This window comes from Vipera berus, assembly GCF_964194415.1.
Source record: "Vipera berus genome assembly, chromosome: 2".
Taxonomy (NCBI): Eukaryota; Metazoa; Chordata; class Lepidosauria; order Squamata; family Viperidae; genus Vipera; species Vipera berus.
The window spans coordinates 180444275-180468057 of NC_138203.1; the positions used below are offsets into that span (position 1 = coordinate 180444275).

General features: G+C 43.3%; 1 protein-coding gene across 1 annotated transcript; it reads right to left on the reverse strand.

Moving 5' to 3' along the window:
- Nucleotides 1–184: 184 nt before the first annotated feature.
- Nucleotides 185–23779, reverse strand: XAB2 (XPA binding protein 2). Its single transcript, XM_081321888.1, has 19 exons — nt 23698–23779; nt 22369–22517; nt 21944–22067; nt 18006–18203; nt 15855–15989; nt 15542–15706; nt 13532–13676; nt 12845–12996; nt 12356–12475; nt 11944–12075; nt 10209–10340; nt 9409–9522; nt 8581–8743; nt 7760–7950; nt 5418–5540; nt 4519–4690; nt 4300–4426; nt 980–1089; nt 185–835 (listed from the first exon to the last, which is right to left on the reverse strand). The coding sequence occupies exons 1-19, from the start codon at nt 23740–23742 to the stop codon at nt 774–776; spliced, it is 2559 nt and encodes an 852-aa protein (XP_081178014.1). The 5' UTR covers nt 23743–23779; the 3' UTR covers nt 185–773.
- Nucleotides 23780–23783: the final 4 nt, after the last annotated feature.

Consider the following 23783-nt stretch of genomic DNA (forward strand, 5'->3'; position numbering starts at 1 on the left):
ATTAGTTACAATTTGTTCCTGGCAAATAAGTATCAAAATGAGAGGGAGAGAAGGCTTAACTTCTATTTCTCCTGTACCTGACCATACTGGCTGGGAATTCTGGGTGATTTTAGTTCCAGCATACTTTGAAGACTCTAAATTAAACAATGTCAGTTTAAGGAAAGCTGTCGTTTAAGGAAATCTGTAGCCTATGTTTTTGTATTGCAAAAAGAAAAATGTTTAAATCTGCAGTTCTTAATGTTTATAAAAATATAGGAATATTCGTTTTAAAAGTTCATTTCTATGAATGAAGGCTAATTTTACACAGTAAACAATTATTTCACTTTGGAACAATGGTACACATTAAGCTCCCCACTCCCCTTGTTTCCATAATTGCCTTGTTTGTAATTTTAAGATTTCAGCCCAGGCAATAATAAAGCTTTTAGTGATAATGAGGTTGGTTAAGAATAGATATCACCGTATTTCCAGAAAGATAAGCCTGAAGTTTAAGAAAACGCCCCATGAAGAAATTGTGTCTGCATTCATTACAATCCTTTCCACAAATCTTCCATTTTAAAGGTAAATTGTTTGGGAGAAAAGCTTCTTTCCTGTTGGTTAAATACAACACAATGATCGACAAGTGTTTTATAAATCACTTCTTCTCTCTATTATTATGTTGAGTTGCCAAGAAGGAACAGCAGCTCACACAATCACAAAGAAAGGCTTTGCGGGCCACGCTGCTTAGCCAGGAAGGTGTCGTCTCTGCTCCAGCTTAGAGCGGTTCATTAAACAGCTCAGTCGTCTTTAAGGCCGCCAAACACAGCCGAGGGGACACTCTTCTGTTCCAGCTGCACCTCTGTACAAGAAGAATCAGAATAGTTGGTACAAAAAGGCCAAGCGTTGTTGGCGTTTCAAAAAGGGGAGTTCCCATTCACCAAAGTCAACAGCCCCAGAAGAATGCTGCTGCTGCACTCCCGTCCACCCCTCCCCCCCCTCTTACCATCAGGCTCATTGTCTTCACTCTCATCGCTCTCATCCAAATCAATGTCTATCTCATCCGGGTTGGCCTGCTTGGAAAGTTCAGCCAATTCACTGCGGGAAGCATCACTCCTGAAAAAACAAGCCAAGGAAGATGAGTGAACGGACAGCATGATTCTGACTGGAACGGTCCTGTACTTGATCCTTCCCTGATAAAAGGAGCTGCCTATCCTTTTGCCCTGACTTGCATGTTTTCAAAAACCAAAAACCCATTGAAAAGTGTCGCATTTGAACATCTAAAGCAGGTATATCCGTAAAGGTTCCCCCGCACATGCATGCTAGTCGTTTCCGACTCCAGGGGCCGCTGCTCATCTCCGTTTCAAAGCCGAAGAGCCAGCGCTTGTCCGAGGACGTCTCCGTGGTCAAGTGGTCGGCATGACTAGACGCCAAAGGCGCACGGAACGCTGTTACCTTCCCCCCGTAGTGGTCCCTATTTTTCTACTTGCATTTTTACGTGCTTTCGAACTGCTAGGTTGGCAGAAGCTGGGACGAGTAACAGGCGCTCACTCTGTTACGCGGCACTCGGGATTCGACCCGCCAAACTGCCGACCATCTGATCGACAAGCTCAGCGTCCTAACCCACTGAGCCACCGCGTCCCTTCAAGGTATATCCATACTGTCATATAAACTTTCTAATATGTTACGAGTGAATTCATTCTTTGGTTGAGCGGGATGATTAACTAGCAGTATAATTTGTGGAATCCTGTGTCAGGACAGGGAGTCTGATGCCCTTTGACTGAATCTTTCACAAGTCCCAATAAACCTAATTAAAGTTCTGGGATGATGGGAATTTTCGAAGCCCCCCCCCAGTTATCTTCATTGCCTGGAAGAATCAGCTTCACATCTCTGTTTAGCTGTGATGATTGCAACTTGTCCTTTGGAAAGTCATTCTCTCGGTCTAGGGCAGGGGTAGGCAACCTCGGCTCTTTTATGGACTTCAACTCCCAGAATTCCTGAGTCAGCATAGCTGACTCAGGGATTCTGGGAGTTGAAGTCCATGAGCCATAAAAGAGCCGAGGTTGCCTACCCCTGGTCTAGGGCTATCTTGGTACAGTAACTGAGGTAAGGAGGAAGATAACTTTTATCTTCCAAAGGAGCTTCTAAGGATGAATGTGGAAAGAGTTTGCCAGAGACCAAGAAAGAGAAGAAACCAAACTCTGGAAATTGCCAAGAAGAAAACAAACCCAAGAAAAATAAAAATCAAAAGCTTCAGACCACTGTTAGAAGAGACAAGAAGCAATATTATAGCAACATTTATAAAGACACTGAGGATGGGAACACATTGAAGATGGAAAAACAAGGAAAGTTTCAAAATATCTCCGAGCTCAGAAGAAGGTCCCAATCTCAAACTGGTATGCTAAAAGGAACTCCATGGACAGAGAAGTAACTGATTTAGAGGAGATCAAAGGAAATGGAAAGAATACGCTGAAACATTGCACAGTAGAGGTGGTCATTGTCCATAAAAGATATTCCTTACTTACAAGAACCTCTAGTACTAGGAGTTAATTATTGCCAAATTGGAAGACTACAGAATGCCCCCAGAAATAGAGTAAGCAGCAGCAGCAGAAGAATCGGTAAAGGTTCTAACCAAGCTATGGAAGCGAATCTGGAAAATCATATAAAGACCAAGAGATCGGAAGAGGATGATTTACATTCCATTCCCCCCCAAAAAAGACTTTTTTTAAAAAAATTCCATTTATATCCCGCCCTTCTCCAAAGACTCAGGGCGGCTCACAAGCTTAGCAGTAGCCTTCATTCTATGTATATGCCTGCTTATTAGGGCTTTCACACACACACACCCCAAGCGGCATTATTACAAAGTCAGCTTAATTGCCCCCAACAATCTGGGTCCTCATTTTACCTACCTCGGAAGGATGGAAGGCTGATAGAATGTGCAAACTATCATAGAAAACGCTTAATTATACATGCTAGCAAAATAATGCTTAGGATCATATAACAATGAAATAGAGTTTTACATGGAAAAAGTAATGCCAGATTTCAAACTAACTTTAGAAAAGGCTGACTAACAGGAGATATCTCAGCAGAGGCAAGCTGGATGATTGGAAAAACCAAAGAATACCCCAAAGAAATCAGTACAGTCAGTCCTTCCTTACCAACTGCCTCGTTTAGTGACTGTTGGAAGTTATGACTGTGGCCAATCCTTTTATATTTACACAGCCACAGGACTGCCATTCAGATGCTTTGCAATCAGCACACATTTACAACTGTCACAGCATCCCACAGCAACAGAATTATCATTTGTGTGCTTTCCAACCAGCTTGAAACAAGCAGTTAATGGAGATGCAGAAGTAAAATCGCAAGTTGTGGCCGTGTGATGTCTCACTTAACTGAAAGTCCAATTCTGCCATCTCTTTTACAGCCCGGATGGTCCGTTCTGAGCCTCTTGCCTAGCTCTTTATCCAGCCGCAGGCTGTGCTGTCTCTTACCTGATCATTTCCGAGGCAGCATCCCTTTATTCCATCACCCAAGATCTTTCTCACATACTATTACATCATTTGAAGATGGAGCTTTCTGGAAAAAGCTGTAATACTGGGAAAGGCGGAAGGAAAGAGACCAGCAGCAAACTGGATGGACTCAGTAAAACAATGGCATTGGGTGCACTGGTGGGAGACCTGAAGCACCTGGTTAGGGACAGCACCATGGAGAAAATCTAACGTATGGGGTCACTAAAAGTTGACATCATCTTGATGACACATAATCAAATAATGAAATCAGAAAGCCAAATAGTACTCTCTGCTGCGTTCCCAATGGGTCATAAGTCATTCAGACCACACTGTTGAAAAAGTACCAAAACTGTAAATGCGAACAAGGCTATCCTCGGTAATACTTCGGTGTCATCTTTCCCTAGAAAAATACATCTGATAGTTTGAAAGCTGAAATAGCCATTTGGTAGAAAATTGTACTAGTTTCTCAAGACAACACCACAATCCTGTTCTCACTCGAGTCACGTTAGCAGCTAGGGCACTATCCAACCGTTTGTTCCCAATTCTTGATGGGTTAAAATAATATATATTGTCTTGAGTTCCTGAATACAAATCAACTAATCACTCACATTTTTCCCCATCATGGTGTTTTACATTTTTCCCCATCATGGTGTTTTTTTTTTGGTGATGTTACGAATCCAAATAGTCTTCATCAGTGCTTTTTTTGTTTAAAAAAAAAAAAGGTGCCGGAACTCCGTTCTGGGCGTTCTATGACAAAAAAAGCCCTGGTCTTCCTAGGGGGAAAAGTGAACAAGTCGTCTGCTTATAGTACCCTCACCTGACAAACAAGATCTTCTCCTTAGCTCGAGGCTGATCTCTTTCTGCTTCGGCTGCCAGTTGTTCCGCTCGCTGCTCTAAGAGCTTCATGTCATCCATGCCGCTCTGTCCTGGTGCTAAATCAGACACTGAAAGAGGAGGATGAGCAGGAGGGTCAGGGGGTGGCTAGGAGAGAGCAGAAGATGTAGCTCATCTCCGTCTAAGAGAAGGCAAGAAGTACCTGTGCCTGTGGCATTGCTGTAAACCTTTAGCATCTGAGAAGCCATGAAGTTAACCTGAGTATTGTAAGTAGCCTGCACACTTCGCTTAATGCGTAGCATTTCTCGGATAGTGTCTTCGTTCCCATGCCGAATCTCAAATTCTTTCCACGTCTGCCAGAAGTTGGCAGTAGTCTGGGAAGGGAAACCAAAAAGATGTGTGTTTTGAGGACTGCTGGGAAAGAGACAGTGGCAAAATTCAATAGACAGTCGATTGAAAGACTGCTGTTTCTGCTCTCCTCTGAGCTTTCTGATATATATATAAAAAGGAGAGATTTAATGAGGTTAAGGGGACAGAGGTCAACTATTATTGAGCTCTCTATCTTCTATATCAGGAACAGGCCATCATAAACAACAGAGACAAATCCATTGCATAAGCAAAGAAACACAAACACACACCTTTATTTATCCATCAGGTGGTAGATGGAAGAATCCACCCTTAAGTTTTTCCAAAACTACATACAAGATTGTTGTGTCACAATACATATACAATGGTACCCTTGTACTCAACTGCTTCGAAACTCATTGAATTTGGTACTCAATGCATTCTGACTCGAAAATTTTATGCCGGTACTCATTATTTGTTTAGTGCTCGACGCACAAGCTAGAACTTGATGGTGTCAGCTGCCTTGTGACTCACTATATTATTCCTTATGGGAAAAAATTTGTTTGGTACTCAGCGCACCTCACAGATCAATTAAGAAGTACCTAGGTACCGCTGTATTTTGAACTGAGCAGGAAGTGATCATTTCTGCTCTTTTGGCAAAATGAGGGGCTTCTTCCTTCCTTCCTCCTCTCAACTAAATATTGCCACAAGCAGATTAGGATGCTAGTTCTCCAGTACACAGAAAAAGCCACTTACTCGGGGGTCACACATCTGTGAACAATAGGAATAGATTGCCCGAGCTCGGTCTATTTCACCCAATTTGCATTCCATATCGGCAAAGCGCAGACACATCTCCCGAGCGTGTTCATCTGATAGCACCTGAAAAAGAGGATGGATATTTAAATGTACTACACCCTTCAACATTTCAGCTTCTAGGGTGGTATGAAGTAATAAATCTAGAGCTAAGTAGAGTATGTAAGGATTACGATTACCCAGAGGGCTTTCAGAATATTTTAGTGATTGGAATATATGAACTGATCTAGGAGTTTTGTTTCAGGAAAATAGAACCAATTTGAATAATAGTATTCCCTAAGGTGGGCCTACAAGTGTTATAATACTTTCTCCAATATATTGATCAAAATCTCATCTGAGAAAGCTTCTGCAAATCTGTTTGAGGCAAGTTATATGTGCCAATGCAGTACAATCTTAGTCAGCATCTTAATGGTGGAGCCACAGACCTGCTTAACTTGTGCTGCTGGTTTGTACAGATAAAGAGACCGCTGGGTGCCTGGTTTCAGTGAATCCCAAGTATCCTGCAAATATTTAACTTGCTGAATATTTTGCTTGCATTGGATGTATCTGAGATACAATTGGGCAACACAATCACTTAGGAATAAATTTACCATGCCTGTGTGGGAAACCCACAAACCTTGCCACAGTGTCTACAGCTCCTCCACTTTCCTGGCTGACAAAGCTACCAGGAACACTGCCTTCTAAGCTAATATTTTAGCTGGAATCTAAATAATAGCTCTGAACTAAGACTACTTACTTTAAATCCGTTGTAATTCAAGAGATTCACAGAATACCTTCCCCTCATTAAGGGCTTGTGTATGGTGGTCTATTCACAGTTACCTATTCCAGCGTAAGGATCTTTATCACTTTGTCCAGTAATACTGTGCGTACTTTTAATGTGAAGTCTAAGTTAGCTAGCTGTGCATCCCCTCTAAAAAGTTCCTCCTCCTCCTATTCCACAAAGAACTGCATGTCTGAGTGGGGCCGGTGACAGACCTTCTCCCTGCAGAATCTGTAAGATGAGCAAGGTCACAAAATAAGTGAAATGATACTGAATCAGCATCCGACTTTTATGGAGACTGCTGCCTGGGCCCTGGTGCTTCTTGAACCGGTGATTTTTTTTCCTATGCTATTTTGACTCATCTTATGATAGTGGCTTTCTTTTACTTCTCCTGCTCTGGCAATGTGAGGTGGGAGAAAGGAGACAAAGTAGTTGAGGGCCAGATGGAAGAAGGAATTTGTGACGAAGCAGATGCCAGAGCAAGACCCCAGAGAGACAAAAGATTCCTCTGTTTTGCCAGGAAACTCCTCTCCTTTAATTGTGAAGTGACTGTGCCCATAGATCTTACATGTCCACTTTCTTGGCTGGAACTAGCAAGTCTGGCATCCTCCTTGGTGCCTGGTTTCTGTCGTGGGTTACAGTGTTCTCCTTCAGGTCCCCTTCTTGCTTTAGTGGGACAGCTAAAGCTAACTGAGCACCGGGTGTCTCTCCTTTTTTTATACCCAAAGCGGCAGGTGCAAAAGGGCTGAGGATTCCCATATTTGGGTCTCCATGCCTACCTGACAAGAGTACTTCAGATAATGGATTCCCTTTGTACCCCTGCTGGTATCTCATATGAATGGAATGAAAAGCTATGGGAAGTGTCTCAATCTGTCACAAAACCCCATTTTCCCCTCTTCTGGAATTGCTTGTTCTCTAGCTTCCCCATGTCACTCTTCTGTTGTCCCAAAGAACAGTGAAGCTGCTACTGCTGCATGGAGTCTGTTGCAGACACTTGGGATTAACATTGCTGTGTAGTAGTCTTAAAGGCGTCTCAGCCGTTCTGGAAATTCACACTCGTCTTCGAGCAACTGACCATGAAGTGGCATAGAGGCTGTCAGCGTTGTTATGACTTCGATCTTTTATCCTGATGGCTGGTTTCTCCCCCCCCCCCTTTTTAATTTTTCTTTTCTTGTCAGTCAGCTCCAGAAGCTGCAAACGAAAAGGGGACCATTTCCTGCTTGACAAGGCCTAGTCGAGAATAAAAGCAGACTTCTCCCAAGGGAGCAGGCACTTCTTCCTGGCCTTTCTGATCAACTTGACAAAAACCAACCCTTTCCTATTGGGTCTAATTTGATAACGATGACCTCAGGATACCTGCCGATTTATATAGCGGATGCGCGTGCTCTACCTAATAAGTGACCCACATTTTTAATTCTGGTCGGCCAGCAAGAATAGATTAAGCCTCATCATTCTGTGAAGGAAGCTGAATCATATTGGTTAGGATGGCAAACCGACAGATGCAATTTAGAGAGAATAAACGAACCTCGATCGCCTTTTCATAGATGCTACGTGTGTGGGTGACGCCATAAATTTCCGCTGCTCTCTTGATGTAGATGTTGTACATATCATGCTGCTCTGAAGGCAGCACAGCCTGAGTAGCTCGCTCATATACTGCCATGGCATGGCGGGCCAGCCCATATTCCTCCTCCAGCTTGGCATATAAGAGATAGATGGCTGCAAAAAGGAAAATTAGAGCCAGATTTCATCTTCTTTCAATTTCGGGTCAACAGTTTTCATATCCAGACGTATTGTTATGAAAAAGCACAAAAATAAGTTCTTGTTGAGAATGTGCTTACTGATTCACCTTGCTCTCCTCCACTAAATGATGAAGAAATGAAGAGAAGTTCCACGTCTATGGAGATTCTCAGTCATCCAGGTCGCCGTTGTCCCAAAGCTGCTTTTTCAAAAGGCAACTGGACTTTCCTAGTTTTCGCTTGAAGATGTTTCGCTTCTCATCCAAGAAGCTTCTTCCGTTCCGAAGAACTGAACTAAAGAAGCTTCTTGGATGAGAAGCGAAAAGTCTTCAGGCAAAAACTAGGAAAGTCCAGTTGCCTTTTGAGAAGTCCTCTTTACCCAATTTCCAATGAAAAAGGCATTTTTGAGTCCTCAAGATCACCCATCTGATCCTTTTCAGGCCAATAAAGGGAGTCCATCCAGAAGGGTTATTTTTTGGGCTAGGAGGTTTGCTATACAAAACTACTGTCCAGATAACATGTCCCATCCAACTTTTCTTGTAATCAGAATCTGACTGAGTAGGAAGAGTTTCTGACTCAACTTTCTGCCAGAGCGACATTTAATACATACTTTTTGCGTATTTCTGGGGACAGCCATCCAGCGCCTGCTCAAAAAGATCCCGAGCACGCTCCAACTTCTTGCCACCATAGCGGTCAATGAATTTGGTTAGATAGGTGTTCCAGATATCATAAACATTTGGCCATCTAAACAAGGAGATGCCTCTCTCATATGCCTGCCAAAACGAACAGAAGGTACGAACTAAACATTCAGACTGCTTTGCAGAAGGCTCTGCCCTATTCCCCGCTCGCTTAAAATACCATCTGGGACTGTCCTGCTTTGACTATAATGACCTACGTTTTAAAGAATAGCTTTTTTCCTGCAAATTGCTAACCAACCAAGAACCACTTTAATCAGAGATCCTAGGACCCTTCTACTCTAATGGGCTGCTAATTCTACCTTAGTTACGTTTCTGTTTAACATTTTCCAATTAAACAAAAAACTGACAGCCATACCAGAAGAAAACAAACAAAAAAATTGGATTATTATAAACAATAGCTAAGGGCAGCAAAGATGCATGGCAATTATAGTGGAAAACACTTACTCTGTCCCTACACCTAAGCTATAGTTTGCTCTGAAACACAGATTATTTCAACATAGAATATATCGGCTAGTTTGTTCAGAGGTTTGAGAAAGAGAAAGAGATTGAATACAGTAATTATCCTTTGCTACATACTGTACATAATAAGGTCCTAGTGGCATCTAGTATACCATCTGCACATGCGGTCTACTTCTGTACACTGCACGTACCATCTGTAACCTGCCATGTTCGAGGTTCAATGACTTCTACACTGATGCAGACCCAGATGGCAGAAGGAAGCCTTGATGAAGCCAACTCACCTTGAAGCTCTCCTCAAAATATTTGTGCTCCTCCAGGAACAGACCATAGTTAATGATGATTTGTGGGGTGGCAATGCGTAGATCCAAAATGCGATCGTATACAGCCTTAGTAGACTAGGAATGGCAAAGCAGAAAAGCTTTAATACTAGGCTGGACCAGAACTCCAATCACAGGCGCAGACTCTTTATTACCCACTTCCCAACTATGCCCAGATTGAGAGGAAACATTTAAATTTGATACTGAATGGCTTTAGCCAGTGTAACTTGCTGGGCTCCAACTCCACCTTTCACACTTTCTATCAGTAACATGATAGATGAACAGAAATACAGTAATGCACTTATGGGAGACTATAGTTACCATTCTTCTTTAGCTACTCAGGGGAAGGAACAGAGGGTTGTGCCAATAATTCTGTTCTGGCCCTATTGCTTCAATGCATTATTTCCAAGCCAAACTCATGAAATAAGAGGGCAAGGATGCTTGGATTCCTTAAAGAGGAAGAGGAAAAGAGACTACCTTTTATTTTGGATGACTTCTTAGTCACTTGCAAATTAAGAAGGGTAAGAAATATCTTGATTTGATTCTAAGCTGGGGGCATGTTATTTTTAAAACATTTCATCTGTGCTTGGTTACAATACTTTGTCCAACCTCATAAGGCCTAAAGAGACAAAAAGGGGAAGTTTCTTCTCGATGCCAAGCTTAGGCTAACAAATCTCTGCCTGGCAAGATGGCCCATTGTAAAAATTGCCAGGAGAAATGCCAGCCGGGGTAAGCAAGCATGGAAGCCAACCAAGACCACTCACTTTGAAAGTACCGAGACTTTCTTCCAAGTCAGCCAGCATGGACCAAACCTTGAGGGACTTATATACACGGTTCTGCACAGGCTCTGTGGAATCAAAATATTCTGCTTTCTTGGCTGGGATAGCTGTAGCTTTCTGGAGGGAGAAGAAATGCTGATGAGAACAGAGGAAGTAGAGCCTCTATACACACACACACACACACACACACACACACACACACACACACATATATATATATATATGTATATATATATATATGTATATATATATATATGTTAAATGTTTGTTAAGCATTCAGAATACACTTGCTTAGTCCCAGACACGGGACAAATGTTATTTCCTGTTTCAGCCTAGCCCAAGGCCATCCACAGGCAGTAGCAGCTCATATTTGTGTAATAAAGTCTCCATTTATTCTTTGTTAGCAAGCAAAAAAATCTACATACTGTATTTTCCGGCGTATAAGACGACCCGGCGTATAAGACGACCCCCCACTTTTAAGAAGATTTTCTAGGTTTTTCGTCTTATACGCCGGAAAATACATGCGCTGGAGAGGCGGGCTTGGGGCGGCCATGCCGAGGCCGGCTGGCGAGGGCCGCTGCGTGGTCTGCGGGCGAGAGGGGCGCCAGGCCCGCCAGAAGTCCCCGGAAGTTCCTGGAACTTGGAACGGCCTGGCGGCGGGCGGGCGCTCCCTCCCTCCCGACCCCGCCGGCCCTCCCGCTGCTCCCGCGCTTCTGCCGGCCCCCGAGGCGCAGCGTTTCCCGGGCGGCAGGCAGCACCGGAGGGCAGCCGCCACCCCGCCACGGCCGGCGCCCCTCCTGCTTCCCCCCCCAGGCCTTGAACTTTTCCCATTGGGCGCAGGGCGGGGCAGCTCCACCCGCCGCCTCTCACTGTTGGCCGAGGTGCGCTCGGCCCGGGCTCCCGGTCCCTCTTCCCAGCCGGCTTCCCGCCCTGCCCCTCATGGACCTGGACTGGGCGTGCAGCCTCTTGGTGTGGCTGCTTTTCCTGGGCAGCCTGGCGGTGCGGCTCCTGCGCTCAGACCTGTTGCTGAGCCGGCGGCTGCTGCTGCGCGTGGGGCTGCTGGCCGTCCTGCCGCTGCCCCTCAGCGCCGCGCTCACGGCGGCTGCCTACTGGCTCGTCTCGACCAGCACCGCCCGGCGGAAGCGCATCCCCACGGGGGGGAGAGCGGTGCTGGTGACAGGTGAGTCCGGTGGGCGCGAGGCCCTCCCCTTGGGCCAAGAGCCGACGGGCAGCGCCGCCTTCGCGTGGGGAGAGCCGCCCGACGCTCCCGCCCAGCCGTGTCCCGGAGCCGCGCCGGAGATAGCTCGGTTGCGCGGGGCGGCCCAGCTTTGCAAGAACGGGGACGCTCGACTGAGTTATTTTTTTTTCCGGCGTATAAGACGACCCGGCGTATAAGACGACCCCCCAACTTTTGGCAAGATTTTTATGGGTTAAAAAGTCGTCTTATACGCCGGAAAATACGGTACACACACACACACACACACACACACACACACACACATAAGATTCCTGGCTTTCTGCAGCCTTGCTTAACTAAAGCCATGACCCTCTTATTGTGGAGTAAAAAGAATCTTTGTCAGCTTCCCAGTGATCAGGCTCTTTCAAGAAGATACAGACCGTCTGTTCAAACCTAATCATTTGGAAAATGATTACAATCAAGCAAGTTTCATTATTAACACCCCCAAATGTACTCTTCCCTTTTTGTTTTGCTTCTTCTCACCCTCAGGATACGCAGGGCTTGATCGTAGTTCTCATGCCGCAGCTCCATCTCACCATACTCGCACCAGACGCTGGCCAGTTCATCCACCTGCTTAAAGTTCACTTTAGTGGCCTTTTCAAAAATTGTTCTGGCCTGGTATAAGACAGGGAGAAAAAAAAAATCAGAGAAAAGCTACGGGAGAAAAACACTCACCCTGTTTTCTCTTTGGACTCTAGTATGTAATGCAGCTGAAAAACACGTCCCTCACAATGTCGCTGGGGCCCTTCTTTAGAAATCCTACAACATTCAAGTACTGATGTTTTCTTACGGCTATTGTGAAAAGCCCGTAGTTAAACTCTTAAGAGAGTGGCTAGGAAAAAGAAGCAGGAAATAGATTAGGGCAGTGTTTGCCTCTGCCCAGTGCATCACTCACATCTTCTATCTGTCCATTGACCTCGTAGAACTTGGCGAAAGAAACCCACAAAGTATGTGTTTTTCCAGTGGCTTTAAATGGGTCGACAGTCTGCACTGCTTCTGTGTACGTGTTGATGATCTGGAAGGAGTAAACAAATAAGAAAGAACTGGATGAGATACTGTGAAACATAAGACTGAGCAAGTGAGAAGAAGAAAAGGCTTTTTGTGTTAACTCAACCTAATGAAGAGACGTAATTTTTTCAGCTGTTTTGAGATGCAAGTACATGAAAAGAAGCCCCCATATCTCCTATTTTCACAGACAGACCTAATCTCCAAGGACTGTCTCAAACTGGGTGGCTAACTGGTTCAAGTGAACTGCTTGAAAGGCATTTCCATCCATTACAGTTCCCAAAATCAAATCCAGTGTTTAATAAATGGGAACAGTGTTGTGGGTTACTGGCTTGGGAACGTGACAGCTCTAGCCGTTCAAAGAGGAACATTCTCCTACCTCCCAAGGTTTGCCTTCATACAGCTTCACCCGCTTGTGCCACTCATGGACATTGTGAGGATTCTGGCGTAGGAGGACACTGTTGAGAAGCAGAGGCCGGCGTGCGATCAGCTGCTCAAAGCGTGCCAGTCGCAGTTCCAGATCTACATCATCTATTTTCCAAACAGAAAAACAGCAAAAATGAAATCATACTATTGGACCACAGTTCTTTTCTACTCAACTATACAGTTCTCCAAAAGCGTGGCAAGAAAAAAGAAAGTAAGAGTTGGGTAGCCTACAACTAACAGACGGGATGAATAAAAAGAGAAAAGCAGTTTTCTATCAACCTAAGGTGCTATCTGTAATAAAACACAGGGAAACGTCCGGCATCATGTAAAAGTTGGAGAACTCCAACTTCCATCAGCCTTAGCCAGCATAGCCAATAGTGAGGAATGGTGAAATGAAGGAGGATTGTAAGACCAAACAATCTGGGAAGTCCTAATCGATGGAATTCGGAAAGCTTTAGAAGACTCAAAAACTGTGGTAGATCAGGGGTAGGCAACCTTGGCTCTTTTATGACTCGTGGACTTCAACTCAGCTGGCTCAGGAATTCTGGGAGTTGAAGTCCATGAGTCATAAAAGAGCCAAGGTTGCCTACCCTTGCCCTAGATGCACCTTCAAGAGAAAGAGTAACATTTGCTTTCTCACCCTCCTCCTCACGTCCCATTTCAGAGGTGATCTCCATCTTGGCAGCAATCATGCTCTCCTCAAACTGGGCGTAGCTGTCAAACACTTGAGTGAAATCCCGTACTGTCATCACTGTTTGAATTGCTTCTTCATATACATCACGAGCCTAAAACAGAGACAATAATCACCGAGACTGCTCCAGGACACACTGTGGCCTCTCTTCTTCAGCCACCTAGCGGTTTGCGCTTCTCTTCAAAAGGGATGGGTTTATAAAAGCACAATCAATCTCTCAGGATGCAATCCACCTTTAGAAAAACCACGTTCTCATTTCTGTGGGTCAGCCAAAAGGCAGCTAACTGGAATGAACATGATCTAACAGAGAGGAAATCTCCCTGTTGCAGTTGCTGCTAAGAAATTATACCTACGTCAGCTCAAAGTGATGGTTGACAGTTATGCCTAAATCTACTCAAAAAGCAAACTTCAGGCAGGCAACAGGAAATTGTACCCATAATTTGATTTGCCCATCAAATCCAAAGTCCAATAACTAAGAGTATTTTTTGATTCGTATCTGAAAATGGATGAAGTTTCGGGCTCATCCGACACAACCAGAGATAGGAATTTCCAGCTTCCTCTAGCTGTTTTCTTCATCCATGTGCTACCAAACAGAGGTTTCTTAAAATCTATCTGGCATTCCCTAAAGGCTACCCTCCAGTCAAACATAGAGTACTAAAATTTTTACCTATGAAAAGTATACTACAGAATTCAAAGAGCCCCCGAGAGTATTCTTCTGCCGCTACCCTGGAGAAGCTCACGATCCAGAGAAGATCCATGAGAAGAACAAACTTAATAATATTGGCTCCCCTTCGGACCTGAAACAGGCTAGTGATCTAATGGCATGTGTTTGGTTCTTCAGATTTTCTATTCCAAGGGAAGTTCCTTTTCTCTCTTTCTCTCTCTCTTTGTGTGGGCAAAGGAAAGTTATTTTGAAGTGAAGCCCGGAAGACGTGCAGGGCCCACAACTTGCCTCTTCTGTTTTCAACCTTCTAAAACTAGCAAAGGCTGACAAGGTTTTCCTAAAAATAGAAGCCACATGTACACGTGAACAATGAATATTTATTTATATCTTATCTTTATTCGAATGTTTAAAACTAACTCAAAGCAGTGAACAGACACAATACTCCTTCCTCCTCCCTTCTATTTTCTCCGCAACAATCCAGTGAGGTGAGTTGGGCTGAAGAAGACTGACTGGCCAAAGCCATTTAGCTGGTTTTCATTCCTAAGGTGGGACTCAAACTCACAGTCTCCTGGCTTGTAGCCTGATGCCCTAACCTTCAGACAAACTGGTTCTCATAGGCCAGGGGTAGGCAACCTTGGCTCTTTTATGACTCATGGACTTCAACTCCCAGAATTCCTGAGTCAGCATAGCTGACTCAGGAATTCTGGGAGTTGTAGTCCATGAGTCATAAAAGAGCCAAGGTTGCCTACCCGTCATAGGCCCTGCTCTGAAATCCCTAACGGTAACTCTTTGTAACACTGTTACTGCCCTCCTCTGAAGGGCTAGGCAACAATTCTATGTTTCCTAGCTAATAAGCAGGAAACAGTTATTTGTTTCCCAGCTAAATTTCGAGGGCTGCAAAATAGCAGCGGCACTTATATACCGCTTTATAGTGCTTTGCAGCCCTCTCTAAGCGGTTTACAGAGTCAGCACATTGCCCCCAACAATCTGGGTCCTCATTTACCGACCTCGGAAGGATGGATATCCGAGTGATGCACAACTGAAAAGGCTGACAGCGGTGCACAACTGATTTTTTTTCTTTTCTTTCCAAGTTCCTAGGGCTGCACAAATTGACCTGCAGAATCCTGGATTCAGCCCCAATCTAGCCTAAGATTTCCTCAATTTAGTAGAGGAAAATCAGGCATAAAAAGACAATTTGGTGGCTGCGCTCCGCTCAATCTATGCTTTGGCAAATTTCTTCCTGGGGCGGGATTCTAGCCTGTATCATCATGCAGGTGGCTGGATTCAGTGCCTACCTTCTCAAAATGGCCACTGCGGATGTAGTAATCTGCCAAAGAACACCACAGCTTGCCCAACTGGTCTGTGAAACGAGTCAGGCCGCCTCGGATGATGGCCCCCACATTGAGTGACTTCACCTTGTCTGGGTTTTGAGAGATGAGATCACAGAGCTCGTGCCATAACTGCAAAAAGAAGCCCAAGGTGCCAAACAATTAGAGGCAATAGAGAACTCAGAAAAGCTTCCGAGAGGCACAGGAAACGCATGCAGACAAAGGAGATTTGATAGCCAATTCTGGATGGTAGACACGACTGTCTACTACCGAAACCGACCTGATAATTGGATTTTCCCTCCTTGGAAACAAAACGCTCATCGTTCACCACAGCTGCAAGACGGACAGCGGCCTCATCCAGACGGTCAATGGAGTGCAGGTACTCAATATATTCCTCTGCATTCTCAGGGCTCAGCTGCAACATAAAAGGGAAACCATACCTGTAAACCCCATATCCAGGACTCAGAGCACACAGCCATTTAGAGCCTTTAGGATTAGTTAAAAGAGTGCTGATGGAAATGCTATTCTGAAGGCTAGTCGAGCACAAGGTCCAGCCTGCCTTCATCAGCCTTTGTTATATGAATGTATTAGGCTGTTCAGTTTATGATCTTGCTTGGGAGGCAATCAAGGAACAATTAAGCTGTACTTTGTCTATATTATGTAACAGATTGAAAACACAAAGGGGGGCAAAACTCGGGAACCCTGAACTTAAAACTATTTCTGATTATTAACATATCTAATTATCACACTATTTCAGAAAGGAAAGAACCCAATCCCCCGATTTTCAGGTCTCCTTTCCCCCCCCCCCTGTGAATGATGTGAGAGGTTCTATTTGTCCACAAATCCTGTGCCAGAAGCAACCTAGAACTAAGGAGAAACTTCCTGACAGTTAGAACAATTAACCAGTGGAACAACCTGCCTCCAGAAGTGGTGAATGCTCCAACACTGGAAGTTTTTAAGAAATGGACAGCCATTTGTCTGAAACGGTATAAGGTTTCCTGCCTGAGCAGGGGGTTGGACTAGATGACCTCCAAGGCCCCTTCCAACTTTATTATTATTATTATTAATTAATTAAGAATAGGCTTAGGAAAGTGAGACTGCTAACAACCAAGCCACTGTAATATTTCCTTAGATGCCTTAGCTCAGAAACTTTAACCATCTTTTGAGGTCCAGTTTTATCTTAAACTTGCAAATGGGATCAGGTATATTTATTATTCCCCAACTCTAACAACTTACAGATGTGTGGACTTTACCCCATGAAATTCTTAGCAACGGTCATGGTGGTTTATGAAACTGTGATAGTCTATATATCTAGAGTCACATATTATGTAATCACTCCTTCCTTTTATGTACCTTTACAAGATTCCAAAGAAAAAGGACAAAAATCTTTATTTTAACCGTTGCATACAAGGAGGAATGACAGAATATTAACTTGGCATATGTGGACACACAAAAAGTATGTCCATGCTGGCTTTACATATTAAAGCTGATGATATCTGAACATACTGAGACCTGATTTTTAATCTTAAAACATGCAGAGAACAAATAGAAGCCCTTATAACAGACCACAATCAATCAGCTGAAGATCACAGGTACCTCAACATAAATTTATTTATTATTTATTTATTTGTTTTTATAAACCGCCCTTCTCCCGAGGGACTCGGGGCGGTGTACAGAATAGGTAGGCATACAGAATGAACAATAGTGAAAACAAACAATAAATGCCAATTTACTACAGAATTTTATGCCTTTTTTGTCATAATTCACATCGCTTGGATAAAAAAAGACATACAGCAATCAAACTATGTCTGTTTTCAGACTTTGTCAGAAATAGTCTTCCTCAGGACAAAGTTTGCCAACAAAAGTCTCAAGAAAAGTACAAATAAAAATACTTTCTCAATAAGTTCCTGATCTATGCCCGTAATAAAAAGTAGTCTAAAGGGGAAGAACCATGGTATTCCCTGATGGATGGCCACACACCTTTTAGAGTATGTAACCACAGGATTTACTACCACAGTTGGGACCAGAATTTCACATTGCTAAACTAGGCAGCTGTTAAATGAGTTGTGCCCAATTTTATGACCTTTTGTCGTGGTTGTTAAGCAAATCATTGCAGTAGTTAAGTGAAACATGTGGTTGTTAAGTGAATCTGGCTCTTCCCCCCCCATCCCCCCTTTAAAAAATTGACTTTGCTTGTCAGAAGCCAGCTGGGAATGCCGCAAATGGCAATCACATGATCCTCACATGCTACAACTGTCATATATAAATGCGGGTTGCCAAATTTTGATCATGTAGCTGTGGGGATGCTACAACGGTTATGAGAGGGTCAATTGTGACTTTTTTTAAGCACTGTTGTAACTTCAAGCGGTCTCTTAAGTGAATGGGTTTTAAGTCAAGGAATACCTACAGCGGGAATGGGAAGCACCCTCACCTTCAGGTACCTACGGTAGACCCGTACAGCTGTCTCAGGTAGCGGATAGAGTCGCACAAACTTCAGGTAAAGCGGCCAGATACGATGATGCTGTGTAATGGGCAGAGCTCTGAGTGCCCGGTCAAAGGTCCTGCGGGTACGGGTAATGCGACATTGGTCCATGAGAAACTGGCAGTAATCTAGCCATATGCGGGGCATCTGTAGGAAATACAAGATAGCAAAAATAAGCAATCCCTTCACTGAACCAGACAAAAGTCCATATTGTCCGACTCTCTGATCGCATCGTTGGCTTGTCTTCAGGGCCAGCCTCATCCATAGGACCACCTTTGAATAAAAAGGTTTCATCTGTAATCTCGCATTGGAATGGCCTACAGGTTTCGTTTAACGATTGCCAACAGGCTTTGTCCATTAATTTATCTCATTCTTTCTCCAAGTAACCCTTAAAGGAATTTTCTAATCTTACTACTACAGACTTACGCCAGTTTGCTTAGTGACTGTTCAAAGTTACAATGAAAACAGTGACCTATGACCATTTTTCACACTTATGACCGCTGCAGCATCCCCGTGGTCACGTGATTTACATTCGGACGCTTGGCAGCTGGCTCATATTTATGACGCTTGCAGTGTCCCCGGGTCACGTGATCCCCTTTTGTAACCTTCTGACAAGCAAAGTCAATGCCGCTTGGGGGGTGTGTGAAAGCCCTAATAAGCAGGCATATACATAGAATGAAGGCTACTGCTAAGCTTGTAAGCCACCCTGAGTCTTCGGAGAAGGGCGGGATATAAATGGAATTAAAATAAAATAAAATAAAATGGGGAAGCCAGATTCAGTTAACAACTGTGTTACTAATTTGACAACTGCAGTCATTCACCTAACAAATGTGGCAAGAAAAGTCGTAAAAGAGGGCAAAACTCACTTAACAAACTTTCTCACTTAGCAACATAAATTTTGAGCTCAATTGTGGTCATTCACTTTAAGACTATCTGTATTCAGTTTTACTAAGTGGCCCAAGCTCAGTTCTTTTACAGAAAGTATTTTATTTTATTTTATTTATTTTTTTATTTTAATTCCATTTATATCCCGCCCTTCTCCGAAGACTCAGGGCGGCTTACAAGCTTAGCAGTAGCCTTCATTCTATGTATATGCCTGCTTATTAGGGCTTTCACACACACACACACCCAAGCGGCATTATTACAAAGTCAGCTTATTGCCCCCAACAATCTGGGTCCTCATTTTACCTACCTCGGAAGGATGGAAGGCTGAGTCAACCTTTATCTCTCTCCATCATTACCTCCAAACAATCATAATCCTATAAATCTTTCAGTCATTTTTTAAAACTAAGAAAAACAAAACACTTTTCTTAAGATACTCCACAACTGCTCAAATTGCTTTTCACCAGCTGTATTATATTCGTCTATAGATGGGCATCTGAATTGTATATAATGGAATGATTGTTGCCTTCAGACCCCTTTTTCACTATTGTTACCATTGGTCAAGACGTTTTGTTATGTTACATAAGCTTTTCAACAAATAGCAGGATGAACAGAAATATCATTCAGTTGATATATATAAAATGTATAATTTTCAACACTCCCAAAACTAAAATTGAATTTGCTTTTTTCTTAATATTTCCAAGAATATTTTATTAGTTACAAATTGTTTCTGTATCTGAGGGGCTGCCACAAGGCAGAAGGGGTCAGGTTGTTCACCAGAGCACCAGAGAGAAGGAGGAGAAACAATGGTTGGAAACTAATCAAGGAGAGAAGCAACTTGGATCTAAGGAGAAACTTCCTGACAGTGAGGACAATCAACCAGTGGAACAGCTTACCCACAGAAATTGCGGACACTCCATCACTGGAGGTTTTCAAGAAGGGACTAGACATTCACCTGTCTGAGACGGTATAGGTCAGTGATGGTGAACCTTTTAGAGACTGAGTGCCCAAACTGCAACCCCAAACCCACTTATTTATCGCAAACTGCCAGGGCCGCATCAGCATTGTGGTGCTCTCAGGGGGAGCGGGGGGGTGTGGCCCACTGGGTGGCATGGCCGCTAGGTGGGCACAGCTGCAGTGGTCACAGCAGACTGGGTGGGCGTGGGTGGGATGGGCAGGCCGGGACAAGGGTGGCAGAGACCAGTCCCTCGCCATCCCCGGTGCACCCCCAGGGGGCCAACGCTGCTTGCTCGCTCACTTCCTGCCCCGTCGCTTCCAAACACCACGCACTCACTACTCTGGCGAACTCTGCTGGGCCGACGGCACGCGTGCCCACAGAGAGGGCTCTGAGTGCCGCCTCTGGCACATGTGCCATAGGTTCACCACCACTGGTATAGGTTCTCCTGCTTAAGCGGGGGGCTGGACTAGAAGACCTCCAAGGTTTCTTCCAGCTCTATTCTATTCAAAAGATTGATTTCTATCAGTATAATTCATTAAAAAGCTTTATCTTGTAAAAAAAAATTTAAACAGATTTTTTTACAACTTCATTGGAATATAATCCATCTCAGAGAGCCGTTTTCAGTCTTTGAGATAGACAGACATAATAAAAATGCAGAATGTGAAAACAAGACCCCAAAAAAGAGGGAGTCTTAATTTAAATAAATTCAAATATTTTAAATAAGAACATAAACAGCTGGACTGGACCTCTGGCTCATCTAGTCCAGCTGTCTGTTCTCACAGTGGCCAACCAACTGTACAAGGAAGGCCACCAGTCTTCCAGTGGATGGTCTTCAGAAACAGTCACATCGTTATCAAGATTAATTGACAATGATCACCCTGACTTTCAATGACATTTTTGAAGTCAGTCAAGCTAGTAGCCAGTAACACATCTTCAGGTGGTGAATTACACATTGTTTAAAAAAAATTTCCTTTTTTTCTGCCCTGATTCTTCTAAGATTCAATTTCATTAATGACCTCTGGTTCTAGTTTTTTGGGAAGGAGAAAATAGATTCTCCTTGTCGACTTTGCCTACACCATGCATAATTTTTACACCTTAACTATGTTTCCTCTTATTCACCTGTTTTTTTAGGCCCCAAAGTCCCAATACAGCAACCTTTCTTTATAGAAAAGTGCTCAAGCCTCTTAAAAAAACCTTACATAGTCCTTGAATTACAGCCACAATTGAGCCTTGAATTTTGTCTGCAAGTCACTCTGGTTTTAAATGTTTTTCTTTTTGCTATTTGGCATTCCCAAACTGCCACCTCCTTTTGATTTATAGGAGATGTTTTCCTCCCTGTTTTATTGCCTTAGTCCCCCTTTTTGTTTTCTGAAGGCAAAGCGGTGGAGGAAGTAGCTTTAGTTTCTTTACAGATCCCTTACCTCCTATGGATATGTATGCTTACTTCCTGTTACTCGTGTCTTAATCTCTCACCTTTCTGAAAAGTATAAATATGAATGCATCCCTTTATCGCTCAATTTCTTCAGAGAGATCCCACCAGCACGTGCTGCCTAATAAACACTGCAATGAGTCTTGATTATTGGCTTTTTCCACAGTAAGCTGAATCATCAGATGACTAGACTTGACTTGACAACTTTAGTTTTACGGTGGCCATTAAGTTACACCATGCTTGTTAAACATATCATGTGGTATAAGTTTGAATCCAGGTAATCCAATTGGGGTCTTTTGCTAAAAAACAGCAAAAAAAAAATTGCAACAAACGATCATGTGACCATGAGATACTGCAGCCAGCCATAAATGCAAGTCAGTTCCCAAGCAACCAAAACGTGATCACACGATCACGGAGGGTTTAGGAGTCATATCTCTCAGGATGGGTTGCAACTAAGTAACGTAGTCACATTCTTTTCCAAACAGAAAACTAATTAGCAAGCGTTTCAAACTGAGCACCCTTGAGCATAAAGCACAGGCCAAATATTTTCCCTATCCATGTCTTCCTGCTCCTCTTGGGCTCTTCCAAATCCTTTAAGTTTGCAGGTTAAGACTGTACCTTATGCATGAAGACCAGGGCACGCTCATGGCAGTTGTTCACTTCTTCATAGCAGGCATCTGTTACACATTTGGTCTTCACTTGTTTCCGTCGCTGCTTAAGATAGTTGTACCACAGCTTGTAACTGCAAGATACAACAAAAGCGACCATCAACATCAAAATAATTTTGATCTTTTCCAACTCGGCAGCAAACGCTGAACCACTCTCTTCACACTGCGTTGGGAAGTCCCCTAGCTACCCTTTGCTGATCTTCTTTCAGCAAAGACAAACTTGGACAAAAAAGGGGGGGAGGGGGCAGAACAGGCATCCGAGTTATTGACTTTGAAAAATCAGCAGCTTCAATGAAAAACTGCATGTTAAAAAATGTTAGTATTTGCAAAAATGTAATTTTCAAAACACTCATAATTAATGAAAGATAACTATACCTTCCTGGCAATTCCTTAAGAGCTCTCTCATAGATCAGGTTCAGGATATGTTTAGGAGCATTCTGCTTGAAGTCAATATAGCGGATCCAGCATTTGACAGAGAACGGGTTGCGCAAGATCTCTTCTTCATACTGTAGGTCTTCTTCCTCCTGTGCAAATAGGAAACATAGGTTTGGACAAAAAGTACTGTTTTCTTTCACTGAATAGCCCTACAACTTCAATAGCTCAACAATATTATTTTCAGGTATAGATTACAGTGTTATGTAGTAATAAAATAAAATACAGTGGGGGAGTAAGAAAATCTAAACATTCATCCAAATGTCAGTATCATTAAATAGCTATTGGTACATCTCTGTAATGCTCCCGTTGTCTCTATCCACACCACTACTTATGGGAATAATAGGTTAATAAAAAGTATATGATTATGTTACTAAATGTTGACATAAATGTTGCAATAGATTTGGAAATAATACTATTCTAATTGAAATATTAGATGTTATGATCTTTCCTGCCCAACTCAAAAGCACAGAGAAATTGTAGCTACACTTATCTTAAAATGTGCTTTCAAAAGCATTGTGTGATTTTTTCATCCTTTAATCATATACTGTTAGAAGGAAGTTGGCTATACAAGTCATTTTAGGGTGCCTACATGTTTCCCAAAGTGCATTACTCTTAAAGATTAAATGTAGACAGTAGTTTCAAACAGACACTATTCCGTTCTGATATTTATCAGAGCAACTGTTATTCCTTTCACTTGCAGCTATGGATTGCAATTCACAGTTGACAATTAAGAGGCATTAGCTTTTTCCCACGAGCAAAAATCCCCATGATATATTCACGATGTTGTAAAACTGATCCACTGCAACTACACTTTTTTCTGTTCAAGATCGGGTGTATTTGTCCACGTATATACTTGGACCAATATAAGTATATATGTATATACTTAGACCAACATACTTACACTTAAAAATACTTAGATCAAAGTATATTTACCCGTGTTGTATGGCTGTAGTAGTAGTATTATCCTTCCCATCTTTTTCACTCCCCCCTCTTATTGGTACCATTATTATGATTGTTATTACTCTGTTGCTTTGCAGCTTTTGCACCGGAGACAAATTCCTTTTGCGTCTAATCACACTTGGGCCAATAAAGTGCAGCATTCTATTCTACTGCTCCATTAGGAAAAAAAAATCTCGAAGCAAGCCTCCCCTTCCGATTAGTCTCTACCGAGAAAAACTCTCGTAACGTAAACGTCGATGGGAGCCAAACGTCCCGACCCAGGGACCCAGCCTCTCTCTCTGCCCTCCCACCGCCACAAGCCGTACTCACGAAGAAAAGCTCCCGCTTTCCTAACACCGTCTCCGACTCCGGCATCGCGGTCTTTCCCTCCCGAGGCCCAATACAGCGCGCACAGA

Excerpts from the sequence above, each read along its gene's own strand:
- XAB2 (XM_081321888.1), bottom strand. The coding sequence starts at position 23,742 with ATGCCGGAGTCGGAGACGGTGTTAGGAAAGCGGGAGCTTTTCTTC. Across the intron at positions 7,951-8,580 it reads TCCCCAGAAATACGCAAAAA|CCATCTATCTCTTATATGCC; the intron begins GTATGTATTAAA and ends TCCTTTTTGCAG. Across the intron at positions 836-979 it reads TGAAGACAATGAGCCTGATG|AGGTGCAGCTGGAACAGAAG; the intron begins GTAAGAGGGGGG and ends CTTCTTGTACAG.